Source organism: Ciconia boyciana, chromosome 5, assembly GCF_034638445.1.
Source record: "Ciconia boyciana chromosome 5, ASM3463844v1, whole genome shotgun sequence".
Taxonomy (NCBI): domain Eukaryota; kingdom Metazoa; phylum Chordata; class Aves; order Ciconiiformes; family Ciconiidae; genus Ciconia; species Ciconia boyciana.
The window spans coordinates 26,163,860-26,186,842 of NC_132938.1; the positions used below are offsets into that span (position 1 = coordinate 26,163,860).

At 41.3% G+C, this 22,983-nt stretch overlaps 1 protein-coding gene across 2 annotated transcripts in view; it reads left to right on the forward strand.

Annotated features, from left to right (window-relative positions):
* Positions 1-202: 202 nt before the first annotated feature.
* Positions 203-22,983, forward strand: part of KLF3 (KLF transcription factor 3) — a 28,333-nt gene continuing 5,552 nt past the window's right edge. The window contains exons 1-5 of one of the 2 annotated variants that reach the window (XM_072861393.1): positions 203-789; positions 4,904-4,942; positions 11,688-11,784; positions 17,477-17,972; positions 18,429-18,579. In XM_072861393.1, the coding sequence (XP_072717494.1) occupies positions 11,728-11,784; positions 17,477-17,972; positions 18,429-18,579 (704 nt within the window). In that variant the 5' untranslated portion in view covers positions 203-789; positions 4,904-4,942; positions 11,688-11,727. Of the gene's footprint in view, positions 790-1,258; positions 1,377-4,903; positions 4,943-11,687; positions 11,785-17,476; positions 17,973-18,428; positions 18,580-22,983 lie in introns of those variants that run through there. The other variant, XM_072861394.1, reaches the window with a different exon arrangement.

Below are 22,983 nucleotides of genomic sequence, written 5' to 3' on the forward strand. Positions count from 1 at the left end.
CCCCGCTCCCTTTCCCAGCCCCCGCCGGCGAAGCCAGCTCGGCGGCAGCGCCCCAGAGCGAGCACCTCCCTTCCTCCCCCCCGGGCGCTGGGTGTTGCTGTTGTTTTGCTGCCGCCGCCGCAGGTCGGCCGGGGTGGGCGCGGAGGGAGGGAGGGAGGGAGGGGAAGGGGTGCGCTGCGGTGCCGGGTGCCAGGCGCACGCCTCTGCCTGACACACGGGCGGGGAGGAGGAGCTGGACGGGCAGGTTTGGCAGCGGGGCGGCGGCGGCCCCGCTCCCCTCCCCGGGCTGCTGGGGATAATTAGTGTCTGTGCGAGTCTGTCTGCCCCCGGGAGGCAGGGCGGGCAGCGGGGAGTCAGTGCGTGCCCGGCTGTTTGTGCGCGGTGACTCGCCCCGGCCCCTCGGCGGAGCCTCCACCCCGCGGGCGGGGAACCGCCCGGCCCGCCCGGCCGCGCTCCCCGCCGTGACCCTCCCACCGCCACTCACCCCGCCGGCCCGGGGAGCCTGGCAGGGCGAGCGGCGCCGGCGTCATGTGACAGCGCGGCCCGGTGCCAGGAGCCCGGGGGGAAGGCGAGCGGGCGGGCGGAGGGCGGGAGGCAGGGCGGCGGGCGGGCAGCTCCTCCTCGCACACAGACCCGGAGACCGCGGAGGCGCCTAAGCCGCGGGGACGCGGGACACGCCGGCCTCGCGCCTCGGTGCCGCGGAGCGCCCCCAGCCCCCGCCACCTAGCGCGACCCCCGACCCTGCGGGAGCCGACGGAGGCCCGGCGCCCTCCGCACCGCCCGCCGAGCGTAAGTGTGAGGGCGGGGGGGGGGGAGCCGGGCCGGGCTGTGCGGGCTGCGGGATGGAGGTGCCGGGGGAGGAAAGTTTCCAGGCGCTGCGAGCGGCGCGGAGCCCGGGGCGGCAGCGGGTGGGACGCCGCCGGCAACCCCGGGAACGGGAGCCGCGGCCGGGCCGGGAGGTGGCGGGGACAGGGTCTCCGTCCGGCCGCCGCTGCGGGGAGGGGAAGCGGGGGCTCGCAGCAGGGCTCCCTCCGCGGGCCTGTGAAACTTCCTGCGTGGCCGCCGGCGCGGTGAGGCGGCGGGGGGGGGGGGCGGGGGCGGGCTGCCGCTGTCCGTCGCGCCCGCCCGGGCGGGCAGCGCACCTGTGTGGCCGGCGGCGCCGCTCGGGGCCGGGGCCGCCTCCCCCGCGGCGCCCTCCCCCGCCGGCCGCGCTCCCTGGCGGGGGGGCCTGCGGGCCGCCCGCCCCTCAGGGCCGCCCTCCCGCCGAGCGGGGCCGGTGCCCCCGGCGTCCCGCCGGGGTGTGACAGGCTCGTCTCCGGTTAGAGAGCGACGTGTCGTCGGATCCCGCACGGGATATCGTGCCGGACGCAACTGAGGTGAAAAGTACAGCGGGTTCCCTCGGTTCTGAGGGCGGTGGGGGAAATGCCAGGGCCGGAGTTCGCCTCTTGGCACTGTCCCACCAGTAGCGCGAAGCTGATCGGTAGCGCCGTGTCCCCGGTTTAACTCCCGGTGAAGTCAAGGATGAGACCGGCTCTCAAAAATGTATCCCTCATATTATTATCTACCCTTGGCACCACTTGGCTGTGATGTAGGCGAAGTTAAAACGCGGAGCGCCTAGGACAGCACAGCAGTTAAGTTTGGAGTTAGAAATAACGAGCGTAATTGGCTTCCCTTTTCTGGATGCCGGTTGTTTTGGTTTTTTTAAAGCCGAAATGGGAATAGGAGTTACTTGGTTTGGACCTTTGTCAGGTGAGCACCTGGCACAGCTAGGGGAGCCCTGGAAAAGGAAGGTTCAGCGACAGGAGCCCCTGCTGGGAGATCACAGCACCTAGCCGGAGGTCGGGAGAAAGACCTACTTCAGAATAGCTCGAGTGGTCATTCAAGAGTTATATGAAAAAAATACATTAAAGTTGCTTTGTGTACTCCCCTGGTGATTCGCGTACTGTACTTGCACTGTCTGCTGTGTTTTATTTGCTTCCTCGCCTTTGAAAATTCAGGAAGTGTCACTATTTGTGGAGCTGAACTCTGAAGGTTTTATTGTTGGGAAAAGCTGAATTTGCGTGGCTGATGGGAGAGCTTTGAAGACTTGACTTTATTTAAACTAATATCCGTAAATGTTCATTACCTGTATTGAAAAAAAAGGATTACACTGGCTGACCACTAATGATTTTTCCATAGAATACTTTTAAGATACACTGTCGTGATAATTGCATGAGGAGCTGTTTCTTGTGTGTGAGGAATTACATCTGGATTTGATAATCCTGCCTGACCCAGAAGAGATTTATTTCAAACTAACTTTCCTCTTGTATTTTTAAGAATATTTTGTCTAGTATCAAAATATAAAAAACCTGAAGCTGGCTTGAGTGGCCTTTTTTATTTTTTCCCAAGCAGGCAAATACTTTTTTTTTTCCCCCCCCCTGCACACCCTGTTACAGATATGTTATAGACCACAAGGGAGACCGGGGATAAGGGTGGGGGAAGATACTAAATGGTCTCTCCCTTCCCTGAGAAACTGAGCAAAATTTCTTCTAAGGAGGAGAGCTGCAAGGGAGCCCTTAGGTACTGTGAGGATGTGACCTGGGCAACACCTGTTTAGTGAAAAGCAAAATTCTTCAGATAAATAATGATGTAAATGTGAGTGAGATTAGTCGAAGGCTCTGAGATAATAGAGATGAGGAGTTATACAAGCCCCAAATTACTTATATTTCCAGATTCAGTATGAAGAAAGTAAGGAACTGATACTATCGGCATAAAACCTACACCTGCGTGTTGCTGTGTAGATGCTGTACTAGCTGGTTGTCACCTCATGTGCGTTGTTAAACTTGAGCCATGAAACGCCACAGCAATTATTGGTGTTACTGTGGTACTCGTCCACATAATTTGCCGTAACACATTCTCACATTGGATAATACTAGATGTCCCACCCACCGTATATAAATAACCGATGCGATGTAAGAGAAGAGAGCATATTTGAAACCATGGCTTTGAAGGAAAACGAATGTTGAAGTTGTTCTATTGCATGACATCTAGACAAGATGTGCCTTTCCTCATGTCATCACCTTATTTCATTTATTCAGCTGTGTATTTGGGTGCTTCAAAAATAAAAGCATTATATCCATGGAAAATCAGGTCCTGAGATGAAGTCCGAGTGCATATGAAACGGGGATGTAGAAGGCTGAGCATGTGCTGGCTTAGGAAAATATTCTTGGGTACACTGAGTGATGTTGGTTCTCAGCTATTGAGCAGTACTGGACAAAAGTGAGACACTGTCCAGGAGCAACCCCTAGCTTTCCAAATCACTCCTGCAATGGTCCGATCCCCCTAGCTCTGTCTACGAAGACGGTGCTTACTGTCAGGCTGGGCGCTGCCTGTTCGATGTCATGAAGCTGTAGCTCTGTTTAGCTACCGGCATTCTGTAAATACAGTAATAAACCAACTGGTCCTCAGGAAGGTTTCAGCTAATCGTCATGACCTGTGGTGTCTAAAAATCTCCCGCTCCCTTATGTTAAGGGAGCCTGTTTGTAAATAGGGCAGGTCCCCTGCATAAGGACAGTGTTTTTATTCACACCCAATGAACAAACACCTCCACCCACTGTTGTTGTTTTAAAAGACTCCAGCTGCTCATGAATATAGGGTCAGGGAGGGCCGCCTAAATGTTTCTCTGTGCTTTCTCCCCAGCGCAGCCAGCAGAGCTGTTTCCTGTTCTTTGTTTCAAGGCTGGGGTTTGCGTCACACATTCCAAGTGGCATATGTGGTGCTCTTTCCTGTTTCGGGCTGTTTTCTGGCAGATCGGTAGCCTCGTCCAGGCCCCTTGTCACTGCCCCTCAACTCCCAATCCCCACCCAATGAGTTATCATGTCTCTACACACTCACGATTGCTTAAGATGCCTGTGTTATGTCATAATGAGGTTTCCAAGTTAACCTTTAATGCACGCCCTCGACTCCAATATATTTATGGTGGTGAACTGGAGAGCTTTGCTCCCTTTGCTGAAAACTTGTACTCGAGTCTCCAGAAAGTTGTGAGCCAGTTTTCTGTGCTCACTTGCTCATCAGCCGATCTGGAATAGCTCCATTAAAGTCACGGAGTTACACTGGTGTAAAAAGAGTGTAAGTCAGAAGACAGTCCACATCTGTAGGCTCATACTTGTAAGAGGGTTTTGGCTTCTGCCCTTACCCGACCTGAATGGTCCACCGTAAGGACTTTGTATTTCCAGATCTCAAAAGGAATAGATATTTTCCCCGTATACAAACTAGAAGATTCACTGTCTTCCAGATGTAAGACAGAAATTGAGGCACTGCTCGCTAACTTTTCTTTGGAATAAATAGGTGTGGCTGTCCCACATTTTGCATGTTTGAAGGCATAAAAATAAATTTTTTACTCCTGTTTTTGTATTTGTCTTCTCCCCCCACCCTGTTGCAGGCAGACATAGATAAACATCGAGAGGAAATTCAGAAAGAGAACATAAATCTTTCTGTTGCTTTGGATCTGACAGAAGAAGAGCTAAAGGACCCAAGCCAAACCTCATTGAAATAAAGAGAAAGACTTGCATTAACTTCAGTGGGCTTTGAATCGGGCCCTGGAGGAAAATGCGAGACGGAGTGTTTATTCTTCTCTGTCACTTATGGACCAGAATATGCATGTTTTCTGTACAGACAGAAATACTTCCACCCTTTCATTTTACCCCTTTTTTATTTCACTCATTTTTTAATTATTCTTTTAGTTCCTGCTGTTGCTCTTTTGGATGCTGAAAGTTAGTTGTTTGTGATCATTGCAGGTATCTTTTAAGAAGTATCCAAAATACATGCTTTAAACTTCCTCTTTCAGGGCTTAATTGTATGTGAAAAATAATTTTTACTGAATTATGTGCACATCCTTACATCAACTTGTTTTTTGTCTGTTCAGAAATCCAGATAACAAGAAGTATTTGGCCACACGGTTTTGGTAAGTTGTTTGTTGATTATTTTCATTTGTTACTCTCAGTTGTTTACTTAGTTGTTTTTCTGTTAATTTTAGAATACCGTGGATGAGTTTGTCCATTAGAACCCGATTAAATATCTTAAATCTGGTACTGTTAATTTGCACAGGGTTTCAAACATATTTAGTCTTTTTTTCCCATGACAGAGGAAAAGTGTTGCATTTAACTGCATTTAATATTGGAAACTGGTGTATAATACATGCAGTATATTTTGTGGTTCGCACCTTTTTGTAGCCAGAAGTTCTACAAAATCAGGGACTGAAATTAAAATTATAATAGTTTTGTAAACCAACTTTTTAATATTAATTAACACTGCTAACAGGAGGTCTTTTAGAGTTCTTTTATGCTGTCAGCATTGAAGCTTTGTGTTTTCATTCCGAGGCTAGTTGCTTCCAATCCAGAATATGAAGTTTGGCAGAGCTGGTTTTAGGAGGGATTTAACCCTTCCCTGTTAAGCATTCACTTGATGCCGAGGCTTCCTTTGAGGCATCTGTAGCCGTAGTAGTATCTCCCAGGGGAAGGAAGTGTAAGTGTAGATCAGCCAAATGGAAAGATAAAGCTCTAACAGGTTTTTAATAGTAAACTAAGTCAGAATGGAAAAAAAAACAAACGCATGGTCTGCCTATCATGCAGTCAGTGTGCGTTACCAACAAACTAACTTGATCCATGAAGGCATGACAGACTTTCCACTTTTAAAGAGTCTAAGCTGCTTTGATCACTGCCTCATTTGTGCCCACTACACTACCCAGCTCTTCTCCCTGTTGTTTTTTATTTCCACTTCCATAGGTACAGAGGGGTTCATCGACATTTGCCCTGTATTCAAATCCGCATTCAAATTAATAATTTAGGCTATTATTCATAAATGTACACTTCCTTTCTTTAGGATTAGATTTTTTTTCTTCTCCCCCATACTATAAAAAATATTGAATCTCTGTTTCATATATTTCATGAAATAGCAGAACCCTTTATGTAAGAGAACAGTATTTTCTGTCATTCTTCCCTCGTAATAAAAAGATAGGATTTCCATTTAAATTATCTTCAAAATTAACCTCTTAAGAAAAACACAACAAAAAACAAAGTTCAGTTTGGAAGGGAAAGATTATCATACCATTCCACATACTTCACTTGTTTTCAGAAGTCTGATCTTTTATCCTTACTAGACTGTTTCTCCTTCTAAGAAGTAGCTTGAGACAGGAAACCAGACAGCAGTCTGCCCTGATAAGGGAGAATATTGTCTAATGGAGGTGCCTCAAGAGCTTTTCTTTCTCTCTCCCTTAGGTTCAGTAAACGTAGAAGTGAAGGTCGAACAGGGTTTACATGGGCTCTGTTTTTCCTTGGTAGAGAAGGCATTTTCTTAATGAGAACTGCAAGAACTGTTTCTGCCTAAAATTTTTACATACAAGAAAGCCATTTCCAGACATGTGGCTTCAGAGCCTGCAATACTGTTATCGTAAATTTAATGGACATACTGATTAGTCTGCTACACAGCTGATAAATTACTATGTCAAAGCAGTTCTAAGTCAAACAAAGTGACGTCAGCAAAGTTAGGATGCACAAGTTGTGCAAAAAACCAGATTTTTCAGCCTGCTTGCAGTTCTGAAAGGAGGAAGGTAAAAGACTTTCAAGTCAATAAAAAGCAAAGGTAGTCTGAAATACTAAATAACAGAATGGTATAGAAATATTCTTTTCCTTCGTCCAATCAAGTAAAACTTTTAGTAGAAAATTTTTGCCCAGGTACCTTTTTACACAATATCCTAGTTTTTTCAACAGTTATTACCGTTTCCCAGTGGACATCCAGTGAATAAACAGACACAGAAGGCTGTCAGTCAGTAAAACTTTTTCTTGGTGTAGTAGTTCTTCACGATTCTCCCCCTGCTCTGTTCTTCAGGGACTGGCTGCTCTGGTCCCTTCCCCCAGCACCACGTCTGGGCCTTTGCTCTTTCCCCTGCTCTTGCTTGCTTTGACTGAGTCTGACTGCTGTGCTGAGCTGGAGAGTTTCTTTGCCTGCTGCTATTTTGGGGCCCAGTGCAGTTAAGAGCTTGCTTACTTCCCATTAAAGTTAATGGAACTTCAGAAACACTTTTTTGCTGACTCAGGTCTTGATGAGCAACTGGTACAGTGAGTGCAAACACATCTTTTTACTAGCCCTGTAAAACTCTTTTCCTACCCTTTCCAGGGAATCCTGCTCTCGGAAACTGGTTTTTCTCTGTCAAGATCTCTTTCAAGGTTCCACTGAAGGAGATTTCTCACCCAGGTTCAGAAAACCTCCCCACCCTTTGGATTTCATCAGTTGGAGAGCCTTCGGACATTATCACTTCTCCTTAGTATCAGGGGAAGTTTGACTCGAGGCTCACAGAACTAATAGTTTCAGAGCAACAGTGTAAGTCCCAAAGGGCTTGGACTGAGAGCTTTGGCCACATGACTTACATTGGCTGCTAGATACCAACAGTGCTGCAAGAGCTGCAGTGTCTTTGCAGAGGGCGCTCATGCAGTGCTAATTTAGCAGATATCATTACATTATTCTGTAATTATACAACAATAACAATCATACCTTGAAGCTTCTAGACGAAGCCTCACTGTACCACAGGGCAGCATTCCTTGCTTCCCCCAGGCACAAAGACTGAGAAAGCAAACCCCATGCATGCTTTCATGCAGGGTGAAGAGAGGCAGAATTTATGGTCACCACCCCCCTGTCCACAACAAGAGTATCTGTCAGGTCACTGACTGCTCTTCCAGGTATTTAATGAGAGCAAAGGCTCTGTGTTAGAGGGAGGCTTTGTAGTTGTTGGATGTGCACAGTCAAAACTGGCCCTCCACCCCACCCTTTCCTTTCATAACAGGTCTGCAGAGTTGGTGGACCTTGAAGGTTGATGTACAGAGCTGCCGGGAGTAGCTGCAATGCAGTTGCTCTTCTCCAGCAGCTCTGCTGTGCACATGTGTACTCTGGGTGCATTCTTTAACCACTTTGCTCATTTCATCCAGGGTAAATAATCTGTACAAGTCCTTGTTGTCAGAATACACATTAAGTTAAGTACTTCTAAGCTTTCATTTACTCTTAATTATGTCTCTGAAACAGTAAACCGTACCTGTCAGGAAGTTAGTGCTGAAAAGTCTTCAATCCTAACAAGGTGGTGAGCTCCACCAATGATGAACTTCCCTTCTGGAAGGGATACTTCTCTGCGTATTGGATCATAAGGGCAGAGTTTGTGTTTTTTTCTGGCTTGCTGTCTTCACTGGACTTCAGATAGGAAAATACTGAGGGACTTTGCCTGGACTTTACCTTGCACCTGTCCTTATTTGCATACAAAAACCAGTTGCTTCATTTGTCTTTCTGAAGTACAGGGTGTGAGCAAAATCTTATCAAAAGCCATGTCCTGTTTGGACAAGTTGGACTGACTTGGCAGAGATCCACAGGGTGGAGTGAATGGGAGGAGGCAAGAAAGTAACTGGGTGGCTTGTTAGCAGAAAAAGAGAGGGAGAGCAAAAAAAAGAGAGGGTGGAATGTTTGCCTACCAGATTGTAGTTAATTATTTAGTTTCAGACTACATGCATTTTAAACTCTTTTAACCCACATGAAAAAAAACCTTTAATGCAAAATAATTTATCTAATAATGTGAAAGACAAAGGCCCTTATTTTTTAATACACTTAATGTGAATATGTTGTTGTCTCCTCACTGTTTTTTTCCAGGGTACCTCAGGAATGAGAGACAGTATTTTGATTTTCCAGAAATTAGTTGTATTTACTAAACAATTTGTGGGCTTTCAAACAAGTACATTATGAAATCAGTGTGTAAAGTAGAACCCAACTGTTTTTTCATTCCTCTGTAATAGAAACAGATAAGGCTGTTTACCTTCCCTATTGCCCCCTTCTCAAATGTTTAGGAGAGAGAGATTGGGAGGTTTTGAGTTAGTAGGCATGATTTTACAAATAGACTAGGAAAAACTTCTGACTTCTTACTAGATGTAGCATGCTTTATTTGTGTGTGAGTGTGCATGTGTTTTGTTTGTGAATGTGGTCCAAGCAATCAATTTGGAGCATTATTTTTCAATACAAAGAGAATTGTTTTATGAGTTTATTTGCAGCCTTAGGAACATGTCCTTCTGAGCTAAATTTTAAATGCCAGACCCAAAGCTGGTTTATATTGACTCTATAGGAGCTCTGTCATGTTCCACCAAACAAGAATCTGACCCTCTGATCTGGACCGACAGGACCCAGGGTTATATATTAATTAATTTTCCTTTCTTGAAAATTGGTTTCCAGTCACTATCAAATGGGGAAAAGAAACCTACTGCTTAAGAGTGATGTGATAAAGAAGTGCTCAATTTCTGTACTATCATGTAGCAATAAAAGTAACATTTTCCTCTGCTGTTCTTAGATGACTGTACCTGAGAAAGATTGAAAATTACTTTTCACTTTTATTCAGGGCTTTACACTTTCTGTTGTCTATATGAGTCTAATTCCTGCACAGTAATTTATAGCTCTCTCAGGAAACACTCAAATGTATAGCATGACATGTGAAATGTGTATCAAGTGCCTTTCACACACTTTCTTGAAGTAAAAAGTGAGAAAGAGTAACTCTTACACTGAAGAAAATCCAATTTTAAAACAACAAAAATGACAGAGCGGCCTGGGAGCGTAACTGCTTGCTTAGAACAAACTCTCTCTCCCCTTCTCTCTCTTTCCTCCTTTCTTCTCTTCCCTTCCTTCACTAAAGTACAGATTGGTGTGTCACTTTATCTCTGCACATATAAACTAAAAATTTGAAGTTTCTGGAAACCTGAAAGCAAGTAGTTCCAAATTCTTATATGTGAGGTCTGAGATGCTACATTTTACTGTAAACATTTTTTATGTCTAAAAGTATAACTTTTTTTCTGTTTTCACAATGCATATATGTGTCTGGGAACATGTGTGAGTGATGCACAGATACACATATATATTTAATGCATAGATATGTGGATATATTTCTGGGAAGACAGTCATCTGGAACGTTAGTTCTAGCTATGTGAAATGTTAAAAACCTGAAAAATATAACCATTCAAAGAAAAATAGTATAGTTAATAACCTTCTCACAAACATACTTAAAGTATTTACAAAATTATCACAACTTTTAGCAAATAGTTCCATCTTACACAACTGCTTCTAAAATAAGACTACGTTAAGTTTAAATTGGAAATTGCATTGAGCTGCTCTATTTGTTTCCCTTTTTTTTTACAATTTGGTTTTGTTAGGCCTTTGACTTTTGTAAGAAGAATTATGAAGATACATTAATTTACTTTTGTTACCTGTTTGTTTCCATTATTCAAAATGTACATTGCTGTAATATATTTCCAAAAGTCTTTAAACTTTATTCATATGCCTGAATAATCAGTGAAGGACTTGTAACAACTCATGCCATCTTTCTCTGGAAGCTCTTAACAAATTTTTATCTATAAACACCTGTGGTAGTTAATTGCAAGATTGTTCATTAGTGTAGGCTTGTTAGAATTGTTTTAATTTGAGCAGGTACATCTTAAAATTTTCATTTACATTTCTGGGAGAATTTTCCAGCCCCAACTACAAATCTGTTGTTGAGCCTTTAGCCTACTTCTGCAGGGTAAAATGGTCTGGATGGTGTGGTCTGGCTGTATTCGTTCCTTTCCAGTGCCATCTACTGGTCAAAATTGAATTTGTGTAATTTTTTTTTTTTGTCCTCACATCTTAATAGAGGTCATACCACTTCCAGGCAGGACTGTGCACTGTACAGTGTATGGTCAGAACTTGCTCCTTTAACATCAGTCATGTAATGTATAACCTCAAGTGATTGGTAAAAGCTTGCCAACATCTAAATGTTATTGAGAACAACTTTCCTTTGCTTCTCTTGGTTTTTACTCTGTACCTTTACGGCTTACCCCAGAAGAAGTATCTCCTCCTTTCCTTCAAAGCATCTTTCCAAGTTGACTGTGGCAAATGTGTAGCATGATAGTTAAGTTATGACATCCTTTATGCTAAATACTTTATTTCAGGCAGTTTGAGATAAGCTAGAATTGGATAAGTGAGGTTGAACGCTCTGTAGAAAAAACAACTGAAGCTGCACAGAATACAACCAGATTTTTTGAAGTGCTTTTCTTTTGCACAGTTAGCACAAATTATTGTTATATTGTCACTAAATCTATTATGTCAGGGAAATAACTGATGTATTTTTATGTTAAGTCATTGCAGCATGTGGAATATACCTCTCCAAATTAGCCCTGAATTTTAATCTTTCTTTTGCATGGATTTCAGTGTCACTGTATGTGAAAATTTCAACTTTTCTATCAGGACAAGAGACATCCTCTCCAGAATCAGTTCACTGTATTATCAGCTAAAGAAGATTATTCTGAAGTTATAATGCTGATGAGAAATGCATAGTCTAAACTGTGATGTGTTTACACACTAATGACGGCTAATGAAAGTGACAATTCTGTGATCTTGGTATGCTGACCTGCACAATAAAAATTCAAATTAGCTTTCATTAAAGCGAGCAGATGTCCCTTTATTCCAATAGTAATTGGGAAAGAATAAACTTACAGTAACTGAAATATTTAAATGAAGTCCAGTCAAATATTTTAGAAGCTATGTTAGAGATGGCTAAATATTCACATTAATCTAGCAAAATAGTAAGTTCTTTACAGTTCAGAAAGTTGATTAGGGGGTTTCCTGTGGCTTTCTAACACCTTGTCTTTCCCCTGCAGGCCAGGACATCAGAGGCATCAGAACAGGTGAATAAAAAAGATGCTAATGTTTGACCCAGTCCCTATCAAGCAAGAAGCCATGGAGCCTGTTTCAGTGGTAAGACTTTTAAAATATTTTAGCCTTTGTGATGACTCTATAGTTTTTCCATCTTTAAATTCATACCAAGTTTTCTCCTAAGCTTTGGACTAGCCTAGGAAAGGCTGTGAAGTTATATTCTGGTTTTAGGGCAATCAAATTTACATTCTAGGAAAACTTTTTCTGTAGGTCATGAATTTGTTGCCCCTAAATGACCTGCCCCATTACCTCTGCTGGTGCACCCATCCCCAGAGCAGAGGAGGGAACATCCGAGTACTCCTCAGTCACTGCAGTGCACATATGATCTCTGTAGCTCATGCTGCTGATGGAGGTGGGTTGAAATTAAGTTGCCAGACTTCACAGTGAAGTGGCAAGAGCCTGTGGTTTTGATGTTACACCTTTGAACTAAATGAACAGCTGCTCACTGTCCCCTTTTTGTTTCTCTCTTGGTCTTGAAAACACGTGCCTGGGGCTAACTCTGCACTCTAAACAGCAGACAATTAATCCTGACAAAAAAAGTAATGGCTTTTTGCTGGGTAAGCCAGGTGCATTACCTTACCATGTGAACAGATGAGAACCAGGGCAGTGGAGGAGGAATTCGGAAAAAAGGGGAAGGGGAGACTTCTTCTTGATTGGGGTAATTTTCCATCAACTTGGTGTATGGGGTCATCTCAGAGAAGAGTCTGATAAGCAAGAGCAGCAGGAATGTGTAGCTGGGAGGGGGACAGTGGGAATTGTGATGATTTAGGCTGCCAGGGAAATACGGCCTTAGGAAGCAGTTGCATGTATACTTCACCTATTCAACTTCAGGCTGCTGCTGAAAGGAAAGGTTCAGGCTTTTCTCCCTCCTTTCCAGCTTTGTGTTTCCTTTGTATGATATGAAGCAATTGTGCGGCCACAGAATGATTTGGATCCTTTGGATCAGCTCATTGAATGGTCAGAATTGCTAACCAACCAAAAATACCCTTATTTTTTGGTCAGATCAGGAGGCAGATCTGACTCATTCTGCAGCTGCTCAGTGCTGGAGCAAGGGGAGGGGGGAGGACAAGGGAACTGCCACCACAGCTCCCCGGCAGAAACTGCTCTGGGGACACCTCTAAAGGCAGGAATCGTGGTGTGGAGAGAACATAGGAAAGGATAGCATCACTGAGTGTGTTAGTTTTCTTGACCTTCTTTTGAGAAGGTGGAAGGAAAGAGAAACTGTGTGATGTTTTGGAGGTGCTGAGCGTAGCATTCAGTTCACTGTGGGCTGACATAACTCAGAATTCTTGAATCAGGATTTATTTGTATTGTGTCTGTCATTCTGATAGTATCATTAGAGGCCAAACTAAATGAAGCCCCTTAGGAATTATTTGTTATTGTACCTGAACATACACTGTCCTTAGGTATAAAGTCTGTCTTTACAAAATCCCGTTAGTTGGGGTGGGAGAATGAAAAAATTATGGTTTTGACACCACTGTATTTCAGAAAGGATTAACTATGCTTCTCAGATGACTGAAGCTTGCACCCACAGTATTTCATCACTCTACCAACAGCTCGTGCTATTTATGGACTTGAATTATTGAAGACATTTTATGATAGTTCTTAACAAGCTAGTGACAAAGTAATCTGAATCCTACCTAAATATTTGCTGTGAGAACTTTTAAAATATATAGACAAATACCAGTGACCGTTTAGTGAAAGAAGTTGCTTTTTTATGTGTTACCATTTTTCTTTGAATTGAAATAAACAGTTTTTCTCTTCCCTTCCATCAGTCCCAAAACTACTTGTTTCACCCGTTTTTAAAGATAGCTATGTGCTACATGAGGGATTGAGGTCTTAAGTAGTGTACTGGAATACAAATTTCATGTGGTGAGAATGCTTTTTCTTGTATTAGCTACTATTTGGATTAAATCCTATTTATCCTCTTACATGATGCTGATGTGACAAATAGTGTAAGTAGGTAAGCAGGTTCTTCACCTGTTTCTGTTTTTCCAAGAGGCTGGCTAAATTTTTTAAGTCAAATTCATAGGGTTATTTAGTTTATAAAAGACTTCGTTAATTGCTTCAAAATCTGTTCGCCTGTTCACAAACAAGATGTTTCACTGTGGCAGTATAACAGAATTCATCAAATTATATCAGATTAGTGCTTGATAATGTTCCCTTGTGGAAGCAGTCTTCGGGGTGGTGATAGGTGTGTTTGTGACACATTTGGCCACTCTTTATTCTTGATAGATTGTCAAGAGGAAAAGCATGGTGATTCTCCTTTTGGATTTATTTATTTAATTGTATGAGCCACATGGATATGACTCAAAAATATTAGAAGTTCCTTTGATTTATTTTCTAGTTTCTTTGTGGCTTCAGTGCTCTGGGTTTTATTATGGACAAACAGCAAGGAAAGGTAAATGAATTGCTTTGTAAGGCCCAAAGAGGGAAAGTGATGATATCAAACATAAAAAAGAGCTAGATGGAGACTGTAAAGGAATATATGTTGAAATACAATCCTGCATCTTTATAGTGATCTACAGTAGTGACATACCATTCTGCACAGGAATGTTTAGGAAAGCAGAAATATACAGGAAGGTGGGAATTTGTTGGGTTTTTTCAATCCAGGTCAGACCAAACTCCTACATACACTGTTAATTCCCACAGTAGAAATCCAAGGAAAATGTATTGGCCTAAGTATTTTAGGCAAACAAAGCAATGATACCTAATTTTCTATTGTTCCACCAGAATACTTCGCATAAGTTCTAGGACCGGTGAGAAAAGACTGCTCTTGGAGGCTATGAAGTACACTCCTGTTTCCTGTAGTTGGTGGCATTCAGAAAGCCAAACAGTGCTAGTTAGGCTTTTCGTTTGTTTGTTTGCTATTGTTAATGCTCCCTATTTCCACAGAGAGACTGTGAAGTCTTCCTTACTCTCCCATCCCATATCCCCCAATGGGTACTGTCGGCTTCCCTGGCAAAGAAAGGGAAAGTGACTTACCAAATTTGAAAGCAGTGGTTCATATCAACCTAATGGCAATTGCTGTGTCCCGGGGAGCTAGAAACTGAAACTTTGCTATGCTAAAAGACACAGGGAGCTTAACTTCAGAACCAGGAGATAGATCTGAGTATGACTTACTCCAAACGAAGAGGGTTTCAACCACACTTTATTGATAGTGAAGCAAAACTGTTTTCCACCAGAGTGTCTGATTGACAGCAGATATTCTCCTTTTTATTGTTCTAGCATCCTTCTCAACTTTTTCACCCTTTTTCTTCCCAACACAGGTAATTTGTCACACCACATTTTTCTATCGCAGCTTTATCTGCAGTTCAGATAGAAACATAGCAATTAAAATCTCAGAAGGAAGAAAAGTTTAAGAAAAATGATTCGGCTTCCCCAAACTGCCAGAAATAATAGCTGATGTTAAATCTGTGCCAGCTTAATTACAACAATGAAAACCTTCTATGCAAAATAATGCAAGGCATATGGGGTAAAATACCAGGTCCCTAAAATAATCACTTCTTAAAAACTTCATAATTTTCTTCCTAATTCTTGGAAAGTATTTCTTGCTTGTCTAAATACATTTTACCTCACTCTTTCAGTTTACAGTTTTCTGCACAACATTTTAATAGTTTGGTATTTTTTCAACACACACACCTGGTGTTACTTGAGTTGAAAGAGAATAACTGTTTATATAGAAAGGTTACAGCTTGGAGTTGCTTTGTTCTTTAATAGACTTGTTGACCAAAAACATTCCCTAAGATGTAAATTGCATAGTCTTTTTCCTTTCTAGTTTCTTGCAATGGAAGAAATGTTCATAGGTAGTGACCTTGTGATCATCCCTGACAAACCTGCAGCACTGTAAATGCACTGATGCTTAGTGGTGGAACGTTTACAGTTTGTTGAAGCGGAGTAGACTTTGTACTGTAAACCAGTAACAGCAATTTTAATATCTTTAATATTTTTTATGTGTTTAAATTTTGAATTTTTGCCTATGCCCATAACTTGATCAGCTTTAGTAGATATTAAATACTGTTAAATATTAAACTCTGAATATTCAGTGGCCTTCATCACTTAGAATGCTAATAATTTCATCGCTTGGCTCAACAGTGGTGGCAAATCTACAGAACTTGTTTTAGCCAGCACTGCTTGCAATAATGGCATTTTAATAGAATTCTGAGGAACCAATTACCATCGAAGATTAATGTTTTTATAGATTGAATTTGTAAGAATAGTCATAAAGAGAATAAATAAAGTTTCAGAGGTTTTAATGTAATATTTACTGTTTGAAGATTAATCATCATTGTGTATGCTGCTTTATTCGAGTATTTTATGGAATAGGTGATTCAGCTTTGTTGTTTTATAACAGTGCTATGAATGCAGCAGGAAAATATAATATTTTCTAAACTCGCTGTTTCAAACAGCAACTGAAAAGAGGAAAAATACATTTGTGTCATTTTGCAAAAATACTTTTAGTTAATGTTGACATTTAAAATCAGCTAACTGTCCCTCACAGGGAAGACAGAGGTAAGAAACCAGGAAGATGTATTGCTAGAAGTTTTCACCCCAAGAAAAAAATAATTGAAATGTCATGGAAACGATTGTATAAAAATACAATAGTTTTATACTTCTACCATTTTGAACATTTTTTTAATCCCACTCATCAAAGTCTCTTTGGTGCCAAAGAATTCAGCAGTTTTTTAATATTAGTGTGAAACTGCTTAGCCTTAATGTGAAGTTTTACTTACCTAGAATCCAAAAATAGCATTTTATTTCAAAAAATTTACAACATCTAAGGGCTGAACAACTGTGTGGATGGCATTTTCTGTGTCGTATCTGCTATGTTAGAACATCACATAGGTTTCCATTTTAAGTTATCTGTTAGTAAATAACCTCAGTTTTCAACACTTTTTACATGCAAAATTGATCTGTTTGTATAGTTGTTTAATAATACTATACTCTGCAATGAATGTTAATACTTCTTGGTTTACAAAAATTATTTCCACTAAAATGTGGAGATCGTCACATAGGTCAAGATTAGTTTTGGGGTTGTAATGAGAACTGCTAGCTACCACTAACAGGAATGTTCTTCCAACACACCAAACGTTTATCCTTGTACTAGTTTTCCAAAATCAGACTGGCTAGTTAGCTGCTTTATTTCTCAAAAAAAAAAAAAAGGTTTAGAATTTACCTTTTGCACTCATTTCTCAGCCATTGCTTATATAGTTCAGCTGTGTATTTTTTATCGCTTGTAGGGTTCAGATACATAATTTCTTGCTTTAGTGATGATTGTTTTCCAGTTACTTAAGCAGTTGATTGGGACCCATTACTTGCAATTCTAAGTCCAATTCAACTCCCCTCTTGCTTGACTTCATGTTCTTCAGTATGTAGTTATATGCTGGGCATAGCACCATGTATCTCCTAGGTCAGTTAAGTAATGTGCAGCTTAGTATATGAAAAGCAGTTTTTAAGGGAGAAAAAGAGTTGAATAAGCCTTAAGGATTTGTTTTCATCACCAGTTTTACATTGCTTCTGAAGCAGTTAGTGAATCAGTACTTGAATAACTTCCTTTGTGTGAAATCTTAGGCTTTCTTTAATTCACTTTTATTTAGAAAGTACCTGAAAGTGCTTTCTTGAAACTTCTTCATTTTGCCTCAGTTTTATTAGCCACCTTTCTTTTTCAGCAGTAATTGTGTGCATGTTGATTTATTATTTGATTTTCTTTATTTTTTTCCACTCCTCCTGACAGTCATACCCGTCCAATTACATGGACCAAATGAAGCCAAACAAATACAGCGTCATTTATTCTACACCGAGTATGTTGCACAATAAATTCTACTCAAACCCCGAAGGACTATCAAATGGAATCCAGATGGAGCCAGTAGACCTTACAGTAAACAAACGGAGCTCACCACCTTCAACTGGAAGTTCTCCTTCCCCCCTAAAATTCCAGACTGTGCATAGGAGAACTTCACCTGGATTGACTCTGTCCTCACCCAGCTCACCTCTCAGTAAATTCACACCGTCACCCCCAGGAGTACAGCCTATCTCCATGCCAATAACGATCCCACCTGTAATGGCCGCTGCTCTTTCACGCCACGGACTGAGAAGTCCTGGAATACTCCCAGTTATACAGCCTGTTGTGGTCCAGCCGGTTCCTTTTATGTATGCTCCCCATCTTCAGCAGCCCATCATGGTGTCCACAGTTCTTGCAGATGAGATGGAAACTCCAAGTAGCATGCAAGGTTGGTGTTGTCAGAGTTTCGTTTTTACGCCATCTCATCCTGGGAAAATGACTGTATATACAAGCATTTTTTTGTGTGTTTTTCACATTTTAGGAAATGGAACATAATTCCTGTCCTTCTAAAATACGCAGGCATAGAATTTACTGTGTAAATATTTTACCAAACTTACCAAGGTCGTATTCTGTTCTGATTTATACCTGCATAAAGCTGTTTATCAACTGAGATTTGGACTGATAAAAATGTTGGACTGACGAAAATGAGTAGAATTGGTTTGAATCATAGTTCATCAGGAGATAGACTAAAACTGGGAGATTTTGTTTTTTAGCATAAATTCTTGCACTAAATATAGAGCTGGGGGATTTCTTTTAACTATAGATTTTTACATATATTTTTTATTTCCATAACTCTCCATATTTTTGATGTGTTGCCTTCCCTCTCCTACCCTCTCCCATACAGTGCCTGTCATTGAGTCTTATGAGAAGTCTACACTGAAGAAAACAATCAAAGTAGAGCCAGGAAATGAACCATCGAAGACTGACTTCTATCCTGAACAAATGTCACCTCCAGTGATGACTTCATTGTCTCCCCAGCAAGTAATGTTGCAAGAGTAAGTAGCTAGCAGTAGTCTCAACATCAGCAGAAGAATGAAAAGAAGTTCATTGCAGCAGTTACCAATTTTGAGGATTGGGAGGGAGTGTTGCTGTGCTTTAGAACTTGTGATAAAATACAGAAAAACATCCTTCCCCCCACTGCCAACTGTGAAATGTGATTTCAACTTTTGTTTTCCCTCTTTAGCAATATAGCAGTTGAAACGTATTTATACATCGCAACCACATAGATCTGCTGTTTATATAATGCATTTCTAAAGTAATGCTACTCCCAATCTTACAATTTACTGAAAGTAGGACTCCCAATAAGCCAGTGATACCTGTTTATGTAAAAACAGCAGCAAACTGGAAAGACACTGTAAAGACATTTCATACTGATCTCTGTATTTATGTTACCTAAAATACCTTTCTTTAAAAAGATTCTTGTGACTTCCTTTTCTTGGAGGACCTCTTTGTCTTTTAAAAAATTTTGGCTACTTGGTGGAAAGAACCCCCTCAGGCCTACAAGTTCTGTATATATCCAGTGAAATTCCATGTTTACCCGAGGCCATTGTTCCATGGGTGGTTTTTTTGGCAGCTCAAGTAGTTCCTGAAGCTCGCTCTCCTCCCAGCCACTTGTTTCCATGTCAGTACCAACTCATTGTGCTGGTGCAACTGTTACTGGGGCCACTGCATGAACTGGGTCACAGATCTAATTGGGTTTAAAACAGTCCTGTTTGCAGAAGGCAGAGCAAGAAGGAAGTGAGGTCTGGGGCAGAAACTTTTTGATTGGAAATATTAAAAATTTCTTAGGCAGTACCTGAGGACCCATGAGCACCCTTCCATTTCCCGTTTCCCTAGGGAAAATTCATTCAACTTACTAAAATCATGGAATGGCCCAGAGCCTGGCTCATCCTTCAGCAGGCATTGCTCTGGACAGGCATGCAGGCTGCCAGCGTGGCTCTGGCAGGAGCTGAAGTTGGAATGGGCTCATGGTACATGACCTCAGAATCCATTTCTGCCCTTTCTTCCTGCTCACTGTCACCTCCGAGTGGATGTACAAGACCTCACCTCCTAGGGCGGCAAAGAAGGGCTCCAAGCCAGACTCCAAAACCAGTGTGTGCGTGTGGGGTGATTCAGAAAGAGAAAGCATGGGAGAGGTGGTCTTCTGCATTTCCTTCAGAAGGCAGCCTCTTCCTCCTGCTCACGACCATTCCCAGGTTAGAAGGCACACCATGGCTCCAGGGCTAACTACCTTCTGCACAGCCTTCTTGTGGGCACCGCTCCTCGTTTTCAAGTCTCTAACCATCTAATGCAGCTTCTAGACTGCAGGTTCTTTGCAATTAACTAGTTGCCAGCTAGCTGTTATAACCTGTATACTGTTTATTTTAAAATAAACTTATATGTTTTATTATAATAAACATACAATAAACATATAATAGTAAACATCCGTGTTTACTATTTTGGATAGTGGATTACATAATGGATCTGCCACACAAAGGAGTCAGGTCTGTATGTACTTGGAACTAACTTCTGCTAGGTCAGGACTATCAAATGGTTCACTTTGCTTTTTTGTTTTGTTAGGCCTCTTTAACAAGAGCAAACCAGTAAGTGCTGTTCCTGGCTGGTACCACACCCTTCCTCCAGGGCTGAGACTTCTGCAGACTTGTCACCTGCATTAGTGATTTGCATTAATTATTTCCCAATGAGTCCAGTTTCCACAGGAAACCCATCCACTGAGCAAAGAATATAAAATTTGGTATAGGGTGTAGGTAGGTAGCGTTGTTACAAAAAACATTTGAATAGTCGATGTTTCCAAAGCATCTCCTCTGCTTGCACATGCAGAGCATTATGTTTATGGAGACCCTGTCCTGACATTGTAATGGCTTAAATTGCTTCCTAGCTGTCCTGTAGAGCTGCAGTTCTTGCTCGTTCCTAAAGCCAGCCCTTTCACATTCACATTCTGCTGTATCTACAAGAAGTTTGTAAATGGTAGTTTTTATCTTTTTATCATTTTAAAAAATATATAGACGAATCACACAAGTTACAAGATGAGAGACCTAGACCTTTATAAAATTTCCTGTTGTCTCACAGCTTCGTCAGCCCTTCTCTCTGCATTAAGAGCTGTAGTTAGGCAATGATTTTTTATCATTTTTCATAGGTTCCAAGTGCCCAAAGTGGACTATTTAGACACATAAGCTACATTAAAGGGGCATAGGAAATCTTCAGTCTCACTTTAAGTGACTGATTTTGCTTTAGCGTTAGTTTTTGGCATGCACATTATATATACATAATGTTGGTGGCATTTCTGTAGGTATTGCTGGACTTTCTAGTATGTCTGATAACTGATGTAACTATGCAGTTATTTCTAAAATCAAACTTGAGGTAATAATCTCTGACCAAATATAAGAAGCCTCACTAATGTATTTTCTTGTGAGTGCAAGTGTCATAGTCTAACTCATGCTGTCAACATAGTGTGGTCTGTTGGTAAAGAAGGTGAAAAAGCTGTTAAAATTATAACATGATTTTTCGAATATGCTTTTATTTATTAAAGAATTACGCTTAAATGGTTAGACTTAACGTGAATTTGTATCTGGCTGTGTAAGAGGGAATGAAAGAATTAGGGCTGTGCTTTTATTATTGGCACTTACTTAATATTTACCTCTGATTTTTGACACCGCCTCAACCATTTTTTTAAACTGCCACACCCTTTCTGATTATTGATAACATTCTGTAGTTTTGCCAGCCTGCTTTCCTCTAAAGGGAAAATGAGACAGAGATGAATTCTCACCGCTTTTTTTACATGCTCTTAGATTGAAAACTATCACAAATGGTGCACAGCCAATACCCTTTTTCTCCCTTTTTCCAGATGATACCATGTCCAGGACTAGCCTCCACACATAGGGATTTAAACCAAGTTTGCTTGCTGTCCTAAGCCAGAGCTTCTCCAAAAAGACTAGCATGCAACAGCATTAAAACTAAGCATTGCTTTAGAGAAGCATTTCTTTGGAAGCTGAAAGCCTGCCTTTCTTATTTGAGAGTATGTACATCTGCGTCTAACATCACTGTCTGGGGTGTCCTGCCATTACAATACTTTTAGCTAGATTTAATCTGTACTTGAAGAGTACATCACTCAACAGTCACAGAAACACCCAAGAAAGAGAATTTGGCTCCCAATTTCAAGCTTGTAACTCTAATAAGAGAATTAATCACAGAACTAAACTTTTCCCACATCAGTAATTCCCATCCTGCTGCTGTGGAGAGTAATAGAAATTTTTTTTCTTGTTAAACCACATACAAGATTTTCTTTGCTGTGCCTGATAAGTCTTTTTTTATTTGGTTTTAACCAAAGGACCTTTAGCACATGCCCTTTATTTTTCTGAGAGCAGTAGGTATTCAGTGGTTTTGAAAATTAGGCCCTAAAGGAACTTGGTTTAAGTAACTAATATAACCTAGTGTTGTAAAATGTAATTCAATCAGTAAAGAAATGTGAAATACAGTAACTGAGAAAAGACTGGAGTTCTAGAAAGTTTATTTCTGTCACATGGAGGAGCTGGTTTTGCAACAAGGAATGCTAATATCTGCACATTATATACTAAGTTTCAGTTAAAAGCTAAAAAATACATTAAAAGCACTGATGTAGATCTGCTAATGGGTTGAAAAATGCAACTTTGTGAAGTTGCAAGATTGGTAATGCCACTTACCTTTTTGACGAACATACTTATTTCCTTTTCTGACATAGACACGGAAGAAAGAATCAAGGTTGTCCCCAGTTCTACAGTAGGGGTGTTGTTCAAACCTAAATATCCACAGTCAATGACACCTTTCAAGAAGCTCGATGTGTTTTCACATGCGTGAATGTTTATGTTTTTGTTGGTTACAGAAGTCCATATGTAGTCAGTACATGTCTTACCTGCACTGTACCTGTGGGCTTCAAAAGCAAAAAATGATATTTATGAAGGTGGAGGGACAACTTCAGACATCCTGTGGGTGTGCCACACAGGCTAAACTCTACTTTTAGGAATTGACGTCAGTGGTATAGGGAGGCCGCACCCTCCTGCCAGCACCAAACAGGAAATTCTTAATTACTCTCTAAAGGAGTGGCTGGAACAATAAAGATTGAGTTCTGCTTTGAAACCCTAAAGGTACAATTTCTTTAATAATATGGAGTACCTGTTTCCAATTACAAGTGAATTAGTTACATTTGAAGGAAGAAGAAAAATTGTGAACAAATACAAGAAAAGTTCACTATGAACTCAGAGTTTGAGAAATCTAGGTTTGACCAAAAAACAGGAATTTGAACGGGGTTTTTCCTTTGTAAGTTTAAAAAAAGATAGGGAGTAGTAAAAATGGCTACATCATGGCACAAAGTGAGTAAACATTTTAAAATATTACCACTAGAATACATGAAATTTGCTAAACCC